The sequence below is a fragment of the Neoarius graeffei genome, chromosome 6 (genome assembly GCF_027579695.1).
Source record: "Neoarius graeffei isolate fNeoGra1 chromosome 6, fNeoGra1.pri, whole genome shotgun sequence".
Lineage (NCBI taxonomy): Eukaryota > Metazoa > Chordata > Actinopteri > Siluriformes > Ariidae > Neoarius > Neoarius graeffei.
Window position 1 is genome coordinate 48,856,472 of NC_083574.1, and position 17,794 is coordinate 48,874,265.

The 17,794-nt window shown below is 42.8% G+C and overlaps 1 protein-coding gene across 2 annotated transcripts in view; it reads left to right on the forward strand.

Moving 5' to 3' along the window:
* Window positions 1–17,193, forward strand: part of nudt4a (nudix (nucleoside diphosphate linked moiety X)-type motif 4a) — a 93,260-nt gene extending 76,067 nt beyond the window's left edge. For both annotated transcript variants that reach the window (XM_060922931.1, XM_060922932.1), the window contains exons 3-5: window positions 12,839–12,883; window positions 13,128–13,212; window positions 16,744–17,193. In XM_060922931.1, the coding sequence (XP_060778914.1) occupies window positions 12,839–12,883; window positions 13,128–13,212; window positions 16,744–16,949 (336 nt within the window). In that variant the 3' untranslated portion in view covers window positions 16,950–17,193. The remainder of the gene's footprint in view (window positions 1–12,838; window positions 12,884–13,127; window positions 13,213–16,743) is intronic.
* Window positions 17,194–17,794: the final 601 nt, after the last annotated feature.

A 17,794-nucleotide genomic window follows, 5' to 3' on the forward strand; every position in this document is an offset into this window, starting at 1 on the left:
AACAGTAGCTGATGACAAACATTGTGAGATGTCTGCAAAACCCAACAACAGGAATTGATGACATTCACACTTGCCCTATGGAGGTAGTTAAGGTATCACCATCCACTGTTTTGAAGAAGACTTTGAGAGTAGAAATATAGAGGCCATGCCACAAGATGCATATCACTCATTCACAGTAGGAAACAGAAGACCAGATTGGAATTCCGAAAGAAATACAGAGATGAGCCACAAAAGGCCTGGAACCAAGATTAACCTCTAACAAAATGATGGAAAGGCCAAAGTGTGGAGAAAGAAAGGAGCTGCTCATGATCTAAAACCTATGAGCTCATTGGTGGAGGTAGTGTCATGGCTTGGGTTTGCATGGTTGCTTCTGGAATGGGCTCATTAATCTTCATTAATGTAACTTGATAGTAGTAACAGAATAAATTCAGAAGTCAACAGAAACATTGTTTGCCAGTTTACAGCGAAAAGCATACAGTCTAATTCAGAGGAACTTCATCATGCAGCAAGAAAATTACCAAAATCAGTGCGAACACAACAAATGAGCGGGGGGGATGGAAGGTTTTAGACTTGCCAAGTCAATCACCAGATCTTAAACCAACTGAGCATGCATTTCACCTCCTGAAGAGGAGACTTAGGTGGTGTTTACATTAGACCGTATCAGCGGATCATCAGATTAACGTTTTTAAAACGATTCGCGTGCACACAGCAACGCCAATACACGATTCGCGTGCACACAGCAACGCCAATACACGGATACACTCGGCTCTGCAGGCATCCTGCGCTCCAAATCACTCCACCCTGAACAGCGAGGGCCCTCTGGAGGGTGCGCACTCTGGCCCTGTGCAGCTCACAGAGCGCACGAGTGAAGCGCACGAGCAGTGATTCGGGACAAATAGCAGGAAGTGAAAGTCCGCGCCGTTTTTCAACAGTCGCGTCACATGACCATCGTGGCATGACCAACGCCAGCGAATCAGGAAGGTGGATGTCACAGTGACGTTGTCCAATGACGACGTCAGCTAGAGCTCAGCACAGCGTATCCTCGTATCTCAATGTTTACACAGCACCGGATCAGATACGTAATGGATTGAATACGTGGGCCCTGGCGGATTCAAGTTGTTCCGCCTGTGGAGTCGTTTCCCGGCGTTTTAATGTGAACGGACAGTGCATTCGCGACGAAAACGAGACGGATACGGTCTAATGTAAACACCACCTTAAGGGAGAAACACCCCAAAACAAATAACAAAGAAATTGCAGTACATTACTGGCATTTAGCAAACACTCTTATCCAGAGTGATGTACATCATACCCAGAGCAACCTCAGGAGCAGTTAGGAATTGGGTGCCTTGCTCAAGGGCACTTCAGCCATTCCTATTGCTCTAGGGAATCGAACCGGCGAGCTTTTGGTCCCAAAGCTGTTTCTCTAACCTTTAGGCCATGGCTTCCCACATGCAAAACTGGAAAAGCATTACAAAAGAAGGATTCCACGGTAGGGTAATGTTCGTTTGTCACCAGCTTGATGCAGTTATTGCAAACAAGGGATATTGAACCAAATGTTATTTACTATCAGACTATTAGTTCCAATATTTTGTTCTCCTAAAAAGTGCATGGTCTGCCACCAAAGGTGCCATGTTCTAAATTGTTCAACACATCTCACTGTAAATATCAGGAAATGAAAGCTGAAATTCTGATCTATTGTCTGATGTTCATCTTTTGATCTCAAACCCAAACTGCTGAAAAAGTTAATGCTGACACCTTTCTGCTTTAGCCAGCATTAACTTTTTCAGCAGTTTGTGCTACAGTGGTTCTTCTGTTGGAATGGGACCATATGGGCTAACCTTCGTACCCCCTGCCCATCAATAAGCCTTCAACACCCATGACCCTGTTGCCAGTTCACTGGTTGTCCTTCCTTGGATCAGTTTTGGTAGGTACGAACCATTGCATACTGGGAACACCCCACATGATGTGCCAACCTCCTCAACAGACCCCCTGGCTGAGCACCCCACCCCCCAAGAAACACCTTCATCCCTCCTGCACCTGTCACCTCCACACTGATCATTAGCGAGGAGCAAGTGAGAAGACAGCTGAAGAGACTCCATGCAGGAAAATCAGCAGGCCCAGATGGTGTTAGCCCCAGGGCCCTGAAGACCTGCGCCCTCCAGCTAAGTGGAGTACTTCAGCATGTCTTCAATATGAGCCTGGGTCTTCAGAGGGTCCCCGTGCTGTGGAAGACGTCATGCCTCGTCCCTGTACCGAAGAAGCCGCATCCCAGTGACCTCAAAGACTCCAGGCCCGTGGCATTGACGTCACACATCATGAAGACCCTAGAGAGACTCCTCCTGGAGCAGATCCGGCCTATGGTCCAACTGCTTCTTGACCCCCTTCAGTTTGCCTATCAGTCCCGTCTTGGAGTAGAGGACGCAATCATCTACCTGCTCAACAAAGTCTACGGCCACCTGGACAAGCCAGCCAGCATTGTGAGGATCATGTTTTTTGATTTCTCCAGTGCTTTTGACACCATCCGGCCAGCTCTGCTGGGTGAGAAGTTGACAGCGATGCAGGTGGATGCCCCACTGGTGTCCTGGATTGTGGATTATTTGACTGGCAGACCACAGTACGTGCACTTGCAGTGCTGTGTGTCAGACAGAGTGATCAGCAACACCAGGGCTCCGCAAGGGACTGTCCTTTTCTCCTTTCCTTTTCACTCTCTACACCACTGATTTCAACTACTGCACGGAGACCTGCCACCTCCAGAAATTTTCTGATGACACTGCAGTGGTTGGACGTGTTACTGGTGGTGATGAGAGCGAGTACAGGACGATGGTGGACAACTTTGTCACATGGAACAGGAAGAACCACCTACAGCTCAACGTGACGAAGACGAAAGAACTGGTGGTCGATCTGAAGAGAATCAGGGCTCCGGTGAACCCTGTTAACATCCAAGGGGTCAGTGTGGACGTGGTGGAGGAATACAAGTACCTGGGGGTGTACTTGGATAATAAACTGGACTGGTCCAAAAACGTGGACACGGCATACAAAAAGGGCCAGAGCCGTCTCTGTTTTCTGAGACAGCTGAGGTCCTTCAACATCTGCCAAACGATGCTGTGGATGTTCTATGAGTCTGTGGTGGCCAGTGCCATCCTGTACCCTGTCGTCTGCTGGGGCAGCGGCTTGAGGGTGAAGGACACCTAACAGACTCAATAAGATCATCAGGAAGGCCAGCCATGTTGTAGGCGTGGAACTGGACTCTCTGACAGTGGTGTTGGAAAAGAGGACACTGTCTAAAATAAAGACAATCTTGGACTATCCTTCTCACTCTGTACATGAGGAGCTGATCAGCCACAGGAGCACGTTCAGTAAACGGCTGATTCTTCCACGCTGCACAACTCAGACACAGGAAATCATTCCTGCCTGTTGCAGTCAAGCTGTACAATGCTACTGTATAACTGTGGTACACTGTCTTACCATGTATACTGTATTCTTAACTCCAGTGCAATAATATGTATATAGGAATCATGTATATAGAATCACTTTTATTTTGCTTTTATTTGAAGTTATTGAACTTGTTTAAATTTCTTTTCTTTTTTATCTTCTACTTCTCTGATTCAGGAGCTTTGTAGCAAATTTGAATTTCCCTCCAGGGGTTAATAAAGTGATTCTGATTTTGGAGCTGCTCAGACCCAGTCATCTCGCCATCACAATTTTGGCCCTTGTCAGAGTCACTCAGATCCTTACTCTTGCCCATTTTTTCCTGCTTCCAACACATCAAGTTCAAGAACTGACTGTTCTCTTGCTGCCTAATATATCCCACCCCTTGACAGGTGCCACTGGAACAACATAATGTAATTCACTTTATCTGTCAGTTTTTTTAATTTCATGGCTGATCAGTGTATGTTTTTGATCCCCAAGGGGAAATGTGGACTGTGCGTAATAAAAATATCTTGGCAAGTCAAATAATCTTGTGTAAAAGCAAATTGATCTGATTTATAACCAGTGGAAACCAGTGAAAGATTATATAACCTGAGATGCTTTTACTAATTTGAAGCCTAAGATTGTCTTATTCTGCTGAAACAAAATGCAAAATTGTCTAGAAATCGGCTTAATAATATATGGGTCCGTCTCAGAAACTGGTCTCTCATTTGGGGCATTATGGTCAAAAAATTAATTTTCTAATTTTACTATTTTTTGGGGGGTGGCACAGTGGTGTAGTGGTTAGCGCTGTTGCCTCACAGCCAGAAGGTCCAGGTTCGAGTCCCATGGCCAGCGAGGGCCTTTCTGTGTGGAGTTTGCATGTTCTCCCCGTGTCCGCGTGGGTTTCCTCCGGGTGCTCTGGTTTCCCCCACAGTGCAAAGACATGCAGGTTAGGTTAACTGGTGACTCTAAATTGACTGTAGGTGTGAATGTGAGTGTGAATGGTTGTCTGTGTCTATGTGTCAGCCCTGTGATGACCTGGCGACTTGTCCAGGGTGTACCCCGCCTTTCACCCGTAGTCAGCTGGGATAGGCTCCAGCTTGCCTGCGACCCTGTAGAACAGGATAAAGTGGCTAGAGATAATGAGATGAGACTTTTTTTTTTTGCATTTACCTAACACTCAATGTTTCTTTTGTCATGTTTAATAAGAATAAAGATAGTATCTTGCTTTATCTGGCCTCCACTGTGGAAAATTTTTTTTTTTGATTACAATTCAAATGCTTTTGTAAAATTGATTTACGTATAAAATAACATCATCATGAAGAATTAAAGCCCCTCCTTCACAGATGAGTGAAAATATTGAATAAATTTCCTCTTTTTGATTGCTTGGGTTAAAAATACCAAGTTATGATGACTGAATTGATTATTCACTTAAATATGAATAATATGATACATTTTGGGTATTTGATATGGCGAAATAGGACACGATGGAAAAATCAAGAACACACCGGAAAGCTGAGAATAACGGCGGTGGTAAAAGAACAGCGACTGTACCGGCAGAAGGTCGCGCAGGTCTCTGCTGCGGCGCGCGAGCAACGGGACATCACTACCGCACCGGACGGAGCGCGAGGCAGGGGCGGGGCAAAATGACTGACCGTAGAGTCTATCAAAAGTTCGATCTAAATTGACCATGGTTGCAAAATATTGGCCAAAAATACACAAACACTACAAAATATGAAAGTAAGATGAAAAGGAAACATTCTATTGTCTTTTACTGCAAGACTAAAACAAAACTGTCAAAACTCACCTTTTCAGTGATAACGTCCGAACAGATCACCCGCGTAACAGAAAGACTGCAAATGGAAGCACGATCAACTTCTAACTGCTGGAGTGGAAAATTCCATTCTACACATGCAAATTGTTAATGTGTGTCCTTCCCCGCACACAAATGACACGCTACGGTAAAAAATAGACCACAACTCATTTTATAGCTCAGAAATTCATACAAGACCAGCTACCATCGTAACATATTCTGTAAGAAACATATTCTATACCTAACTTTCAGCTTTCGTTTTAAAAAACAAAATCGCAGACCTATAACTAAATTTTTTATATGGTGTCGTGATTTTAAGTTCCTACTTTGGGTGAGGTAGTGACCTTGACCCTGAGGCTTTCTGTTTAGATCAAAACACACGATCGTATTGGTTTTGGGTCTGCGGAAAATGGAGCTACAACGGTGATCAAATATTTTGCCTGATGTTTTATTACGGTTATGATTATTCTTTGAGCACACCAATCCTTAGGTGTATAAAGTTACAACTTAAAATACAATTAGTGATAACTGTAGACTTTTCAATGGACTTCAACCTTTTTAAGGGAATGCGATGTAGTCGACCATTTATCATGTCCCAGATCAAGCTGCCATTTTTCCACAAATTTGCAGAATTTTTGCCAAATTCTGAATAGAGTATTCACATCAAAGGTTTAGTTTTATCTGTATTATTTCTTTCATCATTTTATTTCAAATTAAAACCAACATCACCATTCAAAACCGTATAGTTTATTGACTGAGTATATTTAGTGGGGTACCCCCACAGTACCCAGTTTCTCAGACAGACCCATATACAATAATCTAATGGTTATAAGGGTTGCATTACATAAGTCCTGTCCTCTATGATCTAATTCTCTGTGCTCCAGCGACGTCATGTCATATGACTGACCTTGCACTCTGACTTGCTCGCAAACCGTATATTGTGATATGTATCATGAAAAGGTTTTTAAGTAGCATGTATATCATGTTGCTGTGATTTGATATACCCCTGCTATAGTGTTCCTGCTACATATCCTGTAGACATGAGTAAGTACTTTCACAGGAATGCTAAACATGGTACATACTTGGCTATATAAAGAAATGACAAGTCTGTCCTGCTGCTGAAAGCTTAGAGGTCGCCCTTCGTTAGAAAGTTAGTGCAATTAATGTCAGACCAGATGCCATGAGTCTTTATCCATCTCTTTTAACGATGATACAACCAACAGTGATGACCCATTCATCAGGTTGCATCATCGTTTTGAAGATTAAAATCTGTCGTGTTTACTGTCATTTCACAATGGTCAGAGTTTAGTCAGATAAGATGGTCACGTCTATCTGTAACCAAATGGGACTTGATGACATGCAAAACAAAAGTCTTTTCATACTGGCTTATTTGCCACTTCCTTCAAAACACGGTAAAGTTAACTGGTAGAGGGAGTCGTGCTCTATCATTTTGCAGCGAGCTTTATGTTATGATGCTTTTGGGAAACTCTGCCTCTGCTTGGTGTCAAAAATTTTCCACGTGACATCGTAACGTTGAGCATTAAACCAGACATAAATGCACTGGCATGAGTGGCCTGTGTCCTACACATTCCCAGTATGATGGATATAAAAAACAAATCAGTTGAGGCTTTAAGCTAGCCAAGGACATGAACGTTTTTTATTAATCATATTTGCCTAACCATAGTTGAGTTATGTGTGTGTGGTAAAGGATCTGATTGTGAAATTGTCCATCATTTAGACACTGAACAGCGTGCAGGGATGGAGTTTGCTTAAAATGGAGCTGGATTCTGACCTTGGACACCAGTGCATTTTTCTTGTATATCAATACAGCTCCTTGCTTGAGCTGGTAAGTCCAGCACTGTTGGACAACAGATTGATGTACCGTCAATATCTCATCTCATTATCTGTAGCCGCTTTATCCTGTTCTACAGGGTCGCAGGCAAGCTGGAGCCTATCCCAGCTGACTACGGGCGAAAGGCGGGGTACACCCTGGACAAGTGGCCAGGTCATCACAGGGCTGACACATAGACACAGACAACCATTCACACTCACATTCACACCTACGGTCAATTTAGAGTCACCAGTTAACCTAACCTGCATGTCTTTGGACTGTGGGGGAAACCAGAGTACCCGGAGGAAACCCACGCGGACACGGGGAGAACATGCAAACTCCGCACAGAAAGGCCCTCGCCGGCCACAGGGGTTGAACCCGGACCTTCTTGCTGTGAGGCGACAGCGCCAACCACTACACCACTGTGCCGCCCGTACCGTCAATATATCACTCTGAAATCCATGTTTTGGGCTGTAAATATACTCAAACTGTGGAATGCCATTTGAGGCCAACATTAAATACATACAGTACTGTGCAAAAGTCTTAGGAACATGTAAAGAAATGCTGGAGACCAAAAACGGCTTAAAAATAATGAAATGAAATGTTTCAGCATTTAAAAAATAATACTATAAACAGCAGTAAGCCATAATAAATGAAATGAAGTCAGTATTTGGTGTGAGACGACCCTTTGCTTTAAAAAAAAAAAAAAGTCTCCAGTACAATGCGTGCAGTTTTATAAGGAAATGAGCTGTGGGTTTTACTGGGCATCTTACAGAAGCAGCCACTGTTCTTCTGGACACTTTGACTGTCACACTCGCTTCTTCATTTTGCAGCAAATCCCAGTAGCCTTCATTATGTTTTCTTTTTTAATCGGAAATGTGCTCGGTTATGTAATATGCTGCTCAGGGACAGACTTTTTTTTTTCCTCCCAGTAACATTTAATTTTGTGCTGAAAAACGAACGCTCAGAGCTCGAAAACTGTCAAGATTCAAGAAACGTTTCAGTCATTCTGTACATAAGTATAGAGAGGTTGAACTAATGTTTCTCTAAGACCTGTGGTGCAACTTAAAAATCAAAATACAAGACAACCGACAAGCATAAACTAGTGCCAGTCAAAAGGAAAAACAAGTAGTGCAAAATAAGCAAGGAGTCATGCAGTGGTAATGTATGTTGTGCAATGGATTCAGTCAGTATTTTCTAATCACCCACCCCTTGTGTTTAAAGAGGGCCTCAGAGACTTGAGAAGCACAGGAAATTTGCACAATTTGATCGGTGTACCCAGGAAATCAACTTAAGTGCGTGCATAACTCATCTTGAAATGTGTAATTTTCCCCATGGAAATGGTGACGTGACTTGAATTTAAGTCGCCAGTACATCCCTATATGCACTTTTGTGATATAAACTCCATATATTTACTGTTCAGCATAAATATCGTGAGCTTGATTATGCCTAAAGAAGTTAAACCACATTTGTGTAAGGCGCTCTTGAGAAATACAGGAACAGCCCTGTAAACCTACCTGGGCTACTGCATTCCAGTGAGTGCGTTTACATGCACGTAGAGAAAATCGAATTTCTGCCGTAGCTCGACTGAAATCAAAGTTCTAAATGCCATGGAAACACCTTAGCTCGGCTGAAATCGAACCGAACTGGATTTCTCGTAATCGAGCTACGCGACCTAGATTATGCGATTGTAGCCGAGCTACTTAGTGCATCCCTGTCGAGCTACTGACTTCAGCACTGCCCCTTCCGGAAGTGACGAGTGACGAGACCACAAGCGGGAAACACAACAGCCTCAGTCGGCATGACAACAGTAGTAGTAGCGAGCAGCAGAAGAGAACACGGAACTGATAACTTTGTTTATACTCTTGAATAGCTCTTCTTCATGACGACAACCGGAAGTGTACCAACACGATGGGGCATGTAGCGCCACCTGTGGCTCGGGTGCACAATGTACCTCACACAATAGCTCAATTTCCTTGTGTGCATGTAGGATTGGATTTCTCTGGCACCCCTGCTGGGACCCTTAGCTCGATTACCGACAGCAGCTCAATTTGGATGTGCATGTAAACGCACTGACTGGTAATGGTGAGGTTCATAACTCAACGGTTCGTAACTCTCTGGAGCTGGAATACGAGTTCTGACATTTGTGCCTTTTTAGTATTTTACATTTCCAGGACTTGATTTTGTGCTTGTAAGAGCATGAAGTCAGATGGTGGCATTTGAAAGTACTGGTTGAAAAACACCCCAGAATTTTGATCTGGTTCCAGCGCTCCTCTTTGTGATCATTGCAGAGAGAAAGCCATTATTGTTCAGTGACCCGCTAGATGGAGGTCCAACAAGGTTGTCTAGAACATATTTATTGACCAGCAAATTAAAAGCATTGATCATGGAAACAGATGGGAAACAGAAGAGCACACGGAGTTTCCCTAGAGAAATGTTCATACGGTTAATGCTGTGTGTGTAACAAATCCATTCTATACTAAATATAATGTCTTGTCCTGTGAGTCAAGCCATGAGCCTAATTGGCCGAGTGCTGTCGGGGAGGGGTTCTTTGCAGACAGAGTAACCCGAGCTCGGTTTAGGGTATTTCACAGTATCCAAGGCAAGGCACGCTGTTCTCATATGAACATGCTGGAATCTTGTCTATGTTGTGGAAATATATGGCTTAGGCCTCCCATGTCCGAGAGCAGGGGCCCAGCGTTGTAGTTGCACAGGTCAAGATATCTGGCTCAGCTCCAGCACGTCCGTGTGCTCATCCTCTTTATTATACACTGTGACTGGATACCTCTTTATATGTCAGAGCCAGACCCATGTATTTCCTTTAAGTGTAATAAACGGTGCCCTCATGACTGGAAGTTAAACCCTTTTATTCCTGATGGGACATGAGTGGATCAGTGGTTTTGTATTTGGCTCTTCGGCTGTATATTCGTAGGATAGTATTCATATGTACAGATGTTATTTGATGTAGTACATGTCAATATTTAGTATATTAATATGTGTAATTTAACAATTATTCCACGAAATCGAGTCATATATGAGCTGATAGCCGACGAGGCGCGTAGCACCGAGTTGGCTATAAGCCATGTATGACGAGATTGAGCGGAATAACTGTTTTATTCTATCCACGTTCACTGGATTTTGAGAAACGGAGCATTTTTATTTTTTGCAAGTTTGATAAATAAAAACTTTTTTATATACAAAATAATTTCCACTTAAACCGGTGAAATGACAGTAGCAATTTGTGTAAAAAAAAAATAATAATAATAGTTATTGAAAAATTAAAAAAAGATACGTTCTTACCATCAGATACTTTTCATTCCATAATTTTTGTATTTTTTGGGGTTTTGTTTTCAGGTAGAGTTTTTATTTCACCCTTGGTTGGTTCAGCAACACGCTCCACCATTTTTGTTTTTCTCTACTCAGGGTATATGAGCTGATGGAGATCTTGCATGTGACGTCACAGCCGATCCAGATTGTAACAGACGCCATCTTGTCGGTCAAACGCCATATTTCCGCCTTCTACTTCTGGTTCTACGTGACCTTCGTAAACGCGACCACCATTTTGGACATGTAGTGGACTTCGGCTCGAATCAGTTTGAATGCGAGGAAGGCGACACACGAAAAACATAAAAGAAAAAGGAGCGAGATGCAGAAAACACCTTCACTATCCAGCGACGTAGGGCATTTACAGGGCGAGCAGAGGGAGAGGTATTTGCAAAAATTGAGGTTAGCAGGCTTAGAGAACGACGTTTACCTGCTTCCACCAGGATTGTTCACTGACGTACGCTCCGGCTTGCTCCCCCTCAAATTAAGCAGCGCGCTCCGGCTTGCTCCCCCTCAAATTAAGCAGCGCGCTCCGGCTTCCGGAGTGCGCTGCTTAATTTGAGGGGGAGCAAGCCGGAGTGTGCTCCGGAACCTCGGACGTTGGCTCCGGCAGCTATTTACACTGGATCCGGTGTAAATAGCTGCCGGATCATAATTACAGTAAACTAGTAAATACAGTAAAGGAAAAACTTGAGACTGAAAGGTTTTAACAGTCATCCAAATGACTGAACGTAAACATTGCTACAGTAACATGCTAGCTACTATGTTGTTGACATTAGCTAGTCAACAATAGCTACTACAGAACAACAAAGAGGTTACAATGGGTTATTTTAACCTATTTGGTTACACACTCGCCGCCACAGAATGTTAACAGCAATGTAATGCCTTTTCTGGCTAATTTTATTCGTCTTACCTCCAACAAAGTGGTCACTACACAAGCGCTGGTATGCCGAGGGCTGCCAATCTTTCCTGTTAATGCCCGCTATCCATCTTCTCTGTCGGGATCCGATAAAATTATAAACCTTGCCTTGTTTGTTGATGGTTACTACATCCAGGTGCACAACAATATAGTGGCATGATGGAAGTCTTGCTGAAAGTAAAAACTTTCTTTGCTGCCGTTCCTCAATGTTGGCTGTGGTAAACTACTGGTAGTACACGTCCAAAATGGCGGCCGCGTTTGTCGTGACGTCACGTGAAAAGGGTCCATATACAATTCTACTACAACGGCTGCGGCTACAAGCTCTCCCTACCTGTGCACGTTTTTTATGTTTTTTGTGTGTATTTTTGCGTGTTGTTCATCTGTACCGGACTTCAATATCCACTACAACCGTATGGACTTACTGGACATTGGTTTCCAGCAGAAAATGACGGTTTGTAGCGATTTCCATCGCATGCACAACATTCCGGACGAGATAGCGAGACCAGCGGGGTCTCCGTGGATTGTTATCGGGTCTGGCAGGCGAAGGAGGCGGCGTCGGGAGAGGAAGCAAAAGCGAGGCTGCAGGCAGAGCCGGCCTGTTGACTAAGCTCAGAAAACAGCCACTCAAATCTCCACTGCCAAGCCTCTACCTCTCCAACGCCAGATCCATGGTAAACAAGACGGACGATTTGGAATTACAGCTGGAATTACCTTATTCTATTCTATAATCGGCTGGTCAGTGCTATACTAGATACTACTGATATATCTAGTATCAGTACTAGTACTCAATACTTAAGTGACTTACCCGTCCAATGAGGATTGTTATTTTCTTGTTTACAAGATGCCACATCTGAGGGGGGCTGACAAATCCTGAATTTCTGTAAAGATAACTGTCCAGAGATTTATAAGCACGCAGTGCTTCACCACTGAACAGCGAGGGAAAGTTAATGAGGTAATTATACACGTCTGGGTATTCCACCTCTGGCAGTTCAACATCCACTGACACGGTCGTGAAAACTCCGTCCGGTAAGCCATAAGGGTCACTAATCTGTTGGTCGTTTATTTTAGACATATATCTAGTTATCTGTTCATTAGAAAAATGAGCCGTCTAGTCCGTCGGTTGAAATTTATCCATTTTGTACACGAGTGCAGCAGTATTCAGCTGTGTTTTTTACCAACAAGATGGCGGCTATGTACTTTCCGGTCACGTGACTGCAAGATCTCTATAGCCTAGTAGTAGAGTAGCCAATCAGAGCGCACGATTGCTCATATCCAGTGAATGTGGATGGAATAATTAATTACATTCATGATTTTCATTTGATGCATATATTCATGAATTCATCGTGACAATTATTGTGCTGAAAGTAGTCAGGACACACCAGTAGTCACATCATACAGCCTTGATGCGTAGTTCAGAGTACAGATGTTTGTTCCCCGCCTTCCTGTGGATGAACCTTTTGTTTGTTTGTTTGTTTGTTTGTTTGTTTGTTTGTTTGTTTGTTTGTTTGTTTGCCTGTCTGTTTTTTCCATGGCTACACAGGCTGGTGTAAGGGGCACACTTGGCAGACTGCTGGGGGTTTTTGAGGTAAGATGCCAAACAGAATTACATAAGGTCAGATATTAATTTAAGCCCTGCTAATGTGCAGCTTGTTAAAATTACTAATGGAAATGGATTGGTTGGCACTGTACTGTTAATGATGGACATGGTAATATTGTATCATAAATTCCCTGGTGTGTAAATGGTATTTGCGCAGTTTTTTTATTGTGGTAATGGCCCCCTTCTCTCTCTCTCTCTCTCTCTCTCTCTCTCTCTCTCTCTCTCTCAACAGAACCAAGACAGCAAGCATCGAACGTATGTGTATGTGCTTACGGTTACAGAGACACTGGAGGACTGGGAGGACTCTGTTAACATTGGTAGGTTAAGCTACAACCTGAAACACAAGTTATACTGTGTTTTGTATGCTATGTCTGCTATGATCTTTTTCAAATTCTTGTATTTTTCCATGTGCTAAAGCAGGTCGTCCCGCCATGATAGAAGTTCTGCTTCGTTGTGTTTCTGATTGTGTGCCAAATACAACAAACTGCTCGTGACTACACTCGCAACATATTAGGTTTACAGTGAAAACCATCAGGTGGCCGTACTGTTCCATCTTTTCAGGCTTTTTTTATGGCGCACGTATCATGTAGATCATTTTGACCCCCAAAGCTACTCGGTGAATAAAATCGTCTGTCCGTTGAAGTGACCCAGTGTGTGTCTGAGAGCTTCAGACTTTATAAGTGCTTGTGCTGAAATTCTCAAGCCATGTTATTGGGTTTCATGGTTGGAGTTTAGCGCTTGGTCTGGTCTGGTCTGGTCTGGTCATGGCTTAACTGCAGTGTTATAATCCGAGGGTAGACATGGCTTTATGCAACAGTTCTACACTGCTGTTTAAGACCTTATGTGAACATGTGTTTTAGTCCCAGGAAACTTGCTATTGGGGTGGCACTATATAAATAACTGTTTGCCCACATACAGTGTAATTGAAACTTGAACTATTTGTAGATGGTGTGGAAAGAGAAAACCTGGTAATCCTTCACTCGCTACAGCAGTATAAATAGTGTTGAGTTTGTTTGCCAGGAGGTGTGCTACAGTTGTTTTCCAGTCAGCGTCACCACACTTCGCTGTCTCCCTCTCCCTGGCCTCTCTCGATCCCTCTGCCTGGACGGATGGCTGCCAAATAGGGCATTATAACCACAATACACACAGGGACGCTGGTAGCGTGCTTCACATGAGCTGCCTGGGTGGGTGTTGGTGAGAGAGCTTATAAAATAAGTTTAAGAAATCAATTGTGCCATAAATAACCGGGCACATTTACTTGTCGTAAATAAAATGTCAGCTTTTAATGCCTGGCTCCAGATCCTTGCAATTGAAAAAGTCTGCAGCCCAGACACATGATCAGATTGTGCATTACAGGCCTACCAGAACATCACCAGTTCCTGTTTTTTTTTTTTTTTTTCATGACTTTTTGACCTGAAACTTAGAAAACAACTTCGAACACATCTAGGATAAGTTGAAATTCTGCACTTCGTAGACACTTGATTTGATTTTTAAATCATTTCTAAATGTGCTATACTTAAATGTTGCAAAATACTAATAGGCATTACTAATATACAGTACATAGGTACTAAATTTATAATGGTATTTTAAAATAATAAATCACATTTTTAAGTACTGTTTAATGAGGTTTTTTTTTTCTTAAAGCACATACATTAACCCTTTTTCCAAAATGCAATAAAAACAAAAATCTGTCATTTTGTTAATTCATGTGAACCTTTTATTTAACTGACAAAAGTACAAAGAAAATATTTTCAGTAGTTTTACTGACCAACTTAATTGTGGTTTGTAAATATAAATTAAGTTATAATTTGATGCCTGCAACACACTTAAAAAGTTGGGACGGAGGCAAAATAAGACTGAAAAGTTTCTAGGATATTCAAGTAACACCATTACGGAAGATTCCACAATAAGCACGTTAACGGGTGAGGGGATCATGACTAGGTCTGAAAGGAGCAGCACCAAAAACTCAGTCTTTGCATGCAAGAATGGTTCGTGGCTCACTCCTTTGTACCAAAATTCGTGAGTGAACGGTGAGTCAATTCAAAAAGAACATTCCTCAACACAAGGTCTTTCAAAATCTACAGTACATAATATTGTGAAAAGATTCAGGAAATTTAGACACACCTCCGTACGTAAAGGGCAAGGTCAGAATGTTGAATGTGCATGACTTTCGAGCCCTCAGGTGGCACCACCTGAGAAACTGTCATGCTAATGTGACAAATATAGACACATGGGTGCAGGAGTACTTCAGAAAACCGTGGTCACGTAACACAGTCCACAGCAGCATCCAGAAATGCAACCTGAAACTGTATTACACAAAGAGGAAGCCATTCATCAATTCTGTGCAGAGACGCCACCGATTTCTTTGGGCCTGAACTCATCGCAGATGGACCAAAAGAAAGTGGAAACGTGCGCTGTGGTCAGATGAGTCCACGTTTTAGCTTGTTTTCAGGAAAACCGGATGTCGAGCTCTCAGTGCCAAAGATGAACACGACCATCCAGTTTGAGTAAGGTGCAAAAGCCAGCATTTGTGATGGTAATGGGGGCATCAGTAACCACGGCATGGGTGAGGTGCGTGTATGTAAAGGTACCATTTGATATATTGGGATTTTAGAGAGAAATGGTCGTCAAGGCAATGTCTCTTCTCGGGAAGTCCGTGCTCATTTGAGCAGGACAATGCCAGACCTCATTTTGCACGGGCTACAACAGAATGGCTTCGTAGACTGAGTGCGTGTGCTTGACTGACCTGCTGCCAGTCCAGATCTGTCTCCTAGTGCGAATGTATGATGCATCATGAAGAGGAGATTCAGACAACAGCGACCACAGACTGTTGAGCAGCTGAAGTCTTGTATCAAGCAAGAATGGACAAAAATTCCAATTGCAAAACTCCAATAATTAGTATCCTCAGATCCCATACAATTAAAAAGTGTTATTAAAAGGAAAAATGATGTAATACAATGGTGGTAATGCCTCTGTCCCAGCTTTTTTGAGTGTGTTACAGGCATCAAATCCTAACTTCATCTCATCTCATCATCTCTAGCCGCTTTATCCTGTTCTACAGGGTCGCAGGCAAGCTGGAGCCTATCCCAGCTGACTACGGGTGAAAGGCGGGGTACACCTGGACAAGTTGCCAGGTCATCACAGGGCTGACACATAGACACAGACAACCATTCACACTCACATTCACACCTACGGTCAATTTAGAGTCACCAGTTAACCTAACCTGCATGTCTTTGGACTGTGGGGGAAACCGGAGCACCCAGAGGAAACCCACGCGGACACGGGGAGAACATGCAAACTCCACACAGAAAGGCTCTCGCCGGCCACGGGGCTCGAACCCGGACCTTCTTGCTGTGAGGCAACAGTGCTAACCACTACACCACCGTGCCGCCCCCTAACTTCATTTATATTTATAAAATACAATTAAGTTGGTCAGTAAAACTATTGAAAAACCTGGAACGCTTTTCAATTAACAGGTGCCTTGTAAAAAGTTAATTAGTGCAGTTTCTTGCCTTCTTCATGCGTTTATCAAATAGTAAATAATAAAAATACAGTAAATGGCCCTATTCCACAACTGTAGTAATCCATAGTATGTCAAAAACCGCTCAACTAAGTAAAGAGAAACGATATCCATCATTACTTTTTAAGATATGAAGTCTTTTAATTCATAAAAATAAAGAAAACCACTGAATTGGAAGGCGTGCCCAAACTTTTGACTGTTACTGTATGTGTTGTATAACAGGAGTAATAAATTAATAATTGAGGAATGAATTGAACAGATATCTCCTGTATATGAGCAGTACTTAAAAATGCTAAGGTATAATGCAATTTTACAATGTGCTTCACAGGTCGCAAGCGAAAGTGGTTTAAGATTGATGAGGCGATCCGGGTGCTGCAGTGCCATAAACCGGTCCATGCTGAATACCTGCGCAGACTCACACCTCGCTGTGGCTCCACTAATGGAAACCCTCAGGAGCCAACAGGCCCAAGCGATAACACGCCCCTCCATCAGACCACCTCACATGACTGCAGTCTGGCCCGATTACACAGATAGAACTGCCAACAGAGGGCAGCTTTGAGCCACACAAAAAGGACTGGAAAGGACTACTTTTGCATGACATATATTTCTATAATTAGTAGGGGTTTTTTTTTTCCTAATTTTGAGAAGCCAAAGGTTTAAAGAATTATGTGCCTTTGACTCAAGTTTAGTATAGAGTGTGTATAGAGCTTTTGAGCTATTTTGAACAAATATGTGGTGGGCTTGAGCTTTGAATGAAGTGAAGATGGAGGACATTTGATGCACCTTTTGGATGCGTTTTTATTGAACTGAAAATGACTTATGGATTTGTAGCATTATTTATTCATAGGTTGCAGTGATTTAAAGAATGTTTGACACAAAGCTAAAGCATCTTTAGCAGTAGTAAAACTGTGCAATACTTGTAAAAATTCACAATGAAATCTCCCCCCCCAAAAAAAGATACATTTTGTTTATTCTTTATTTTTCTAAAATATATCTAAAAGCACTGCAATCATTTGAAAGAAAAGAGCAGTGTGTCCATGCCCTCACGGTGAGACAAGAGCATACAATGATGTGTGTTGTGATTTTGACTGTTTTCGATGTCATTATTTCATCCCTGCACTTGAGTCTAACATGCTGGCAGTCTTGTAGTTGATTTTTCTATCCATCCATCCATTATCTGTAGCTGCTTATCCTGTGCAGGGTCGCAGGTAAGCTGGAGCCTATCCCAGCTGACTATGGGTGAGAGGCGGGGTACACCCTGGACAAGTCGCCAGATCATCGCAGGGCTGACACATAGACACAGACAACCATTCACACTCGCATTCACACCTACGGTCAATTTAGAGCCACCACTTAGCCTAACCTGCATGTCTTTGGAC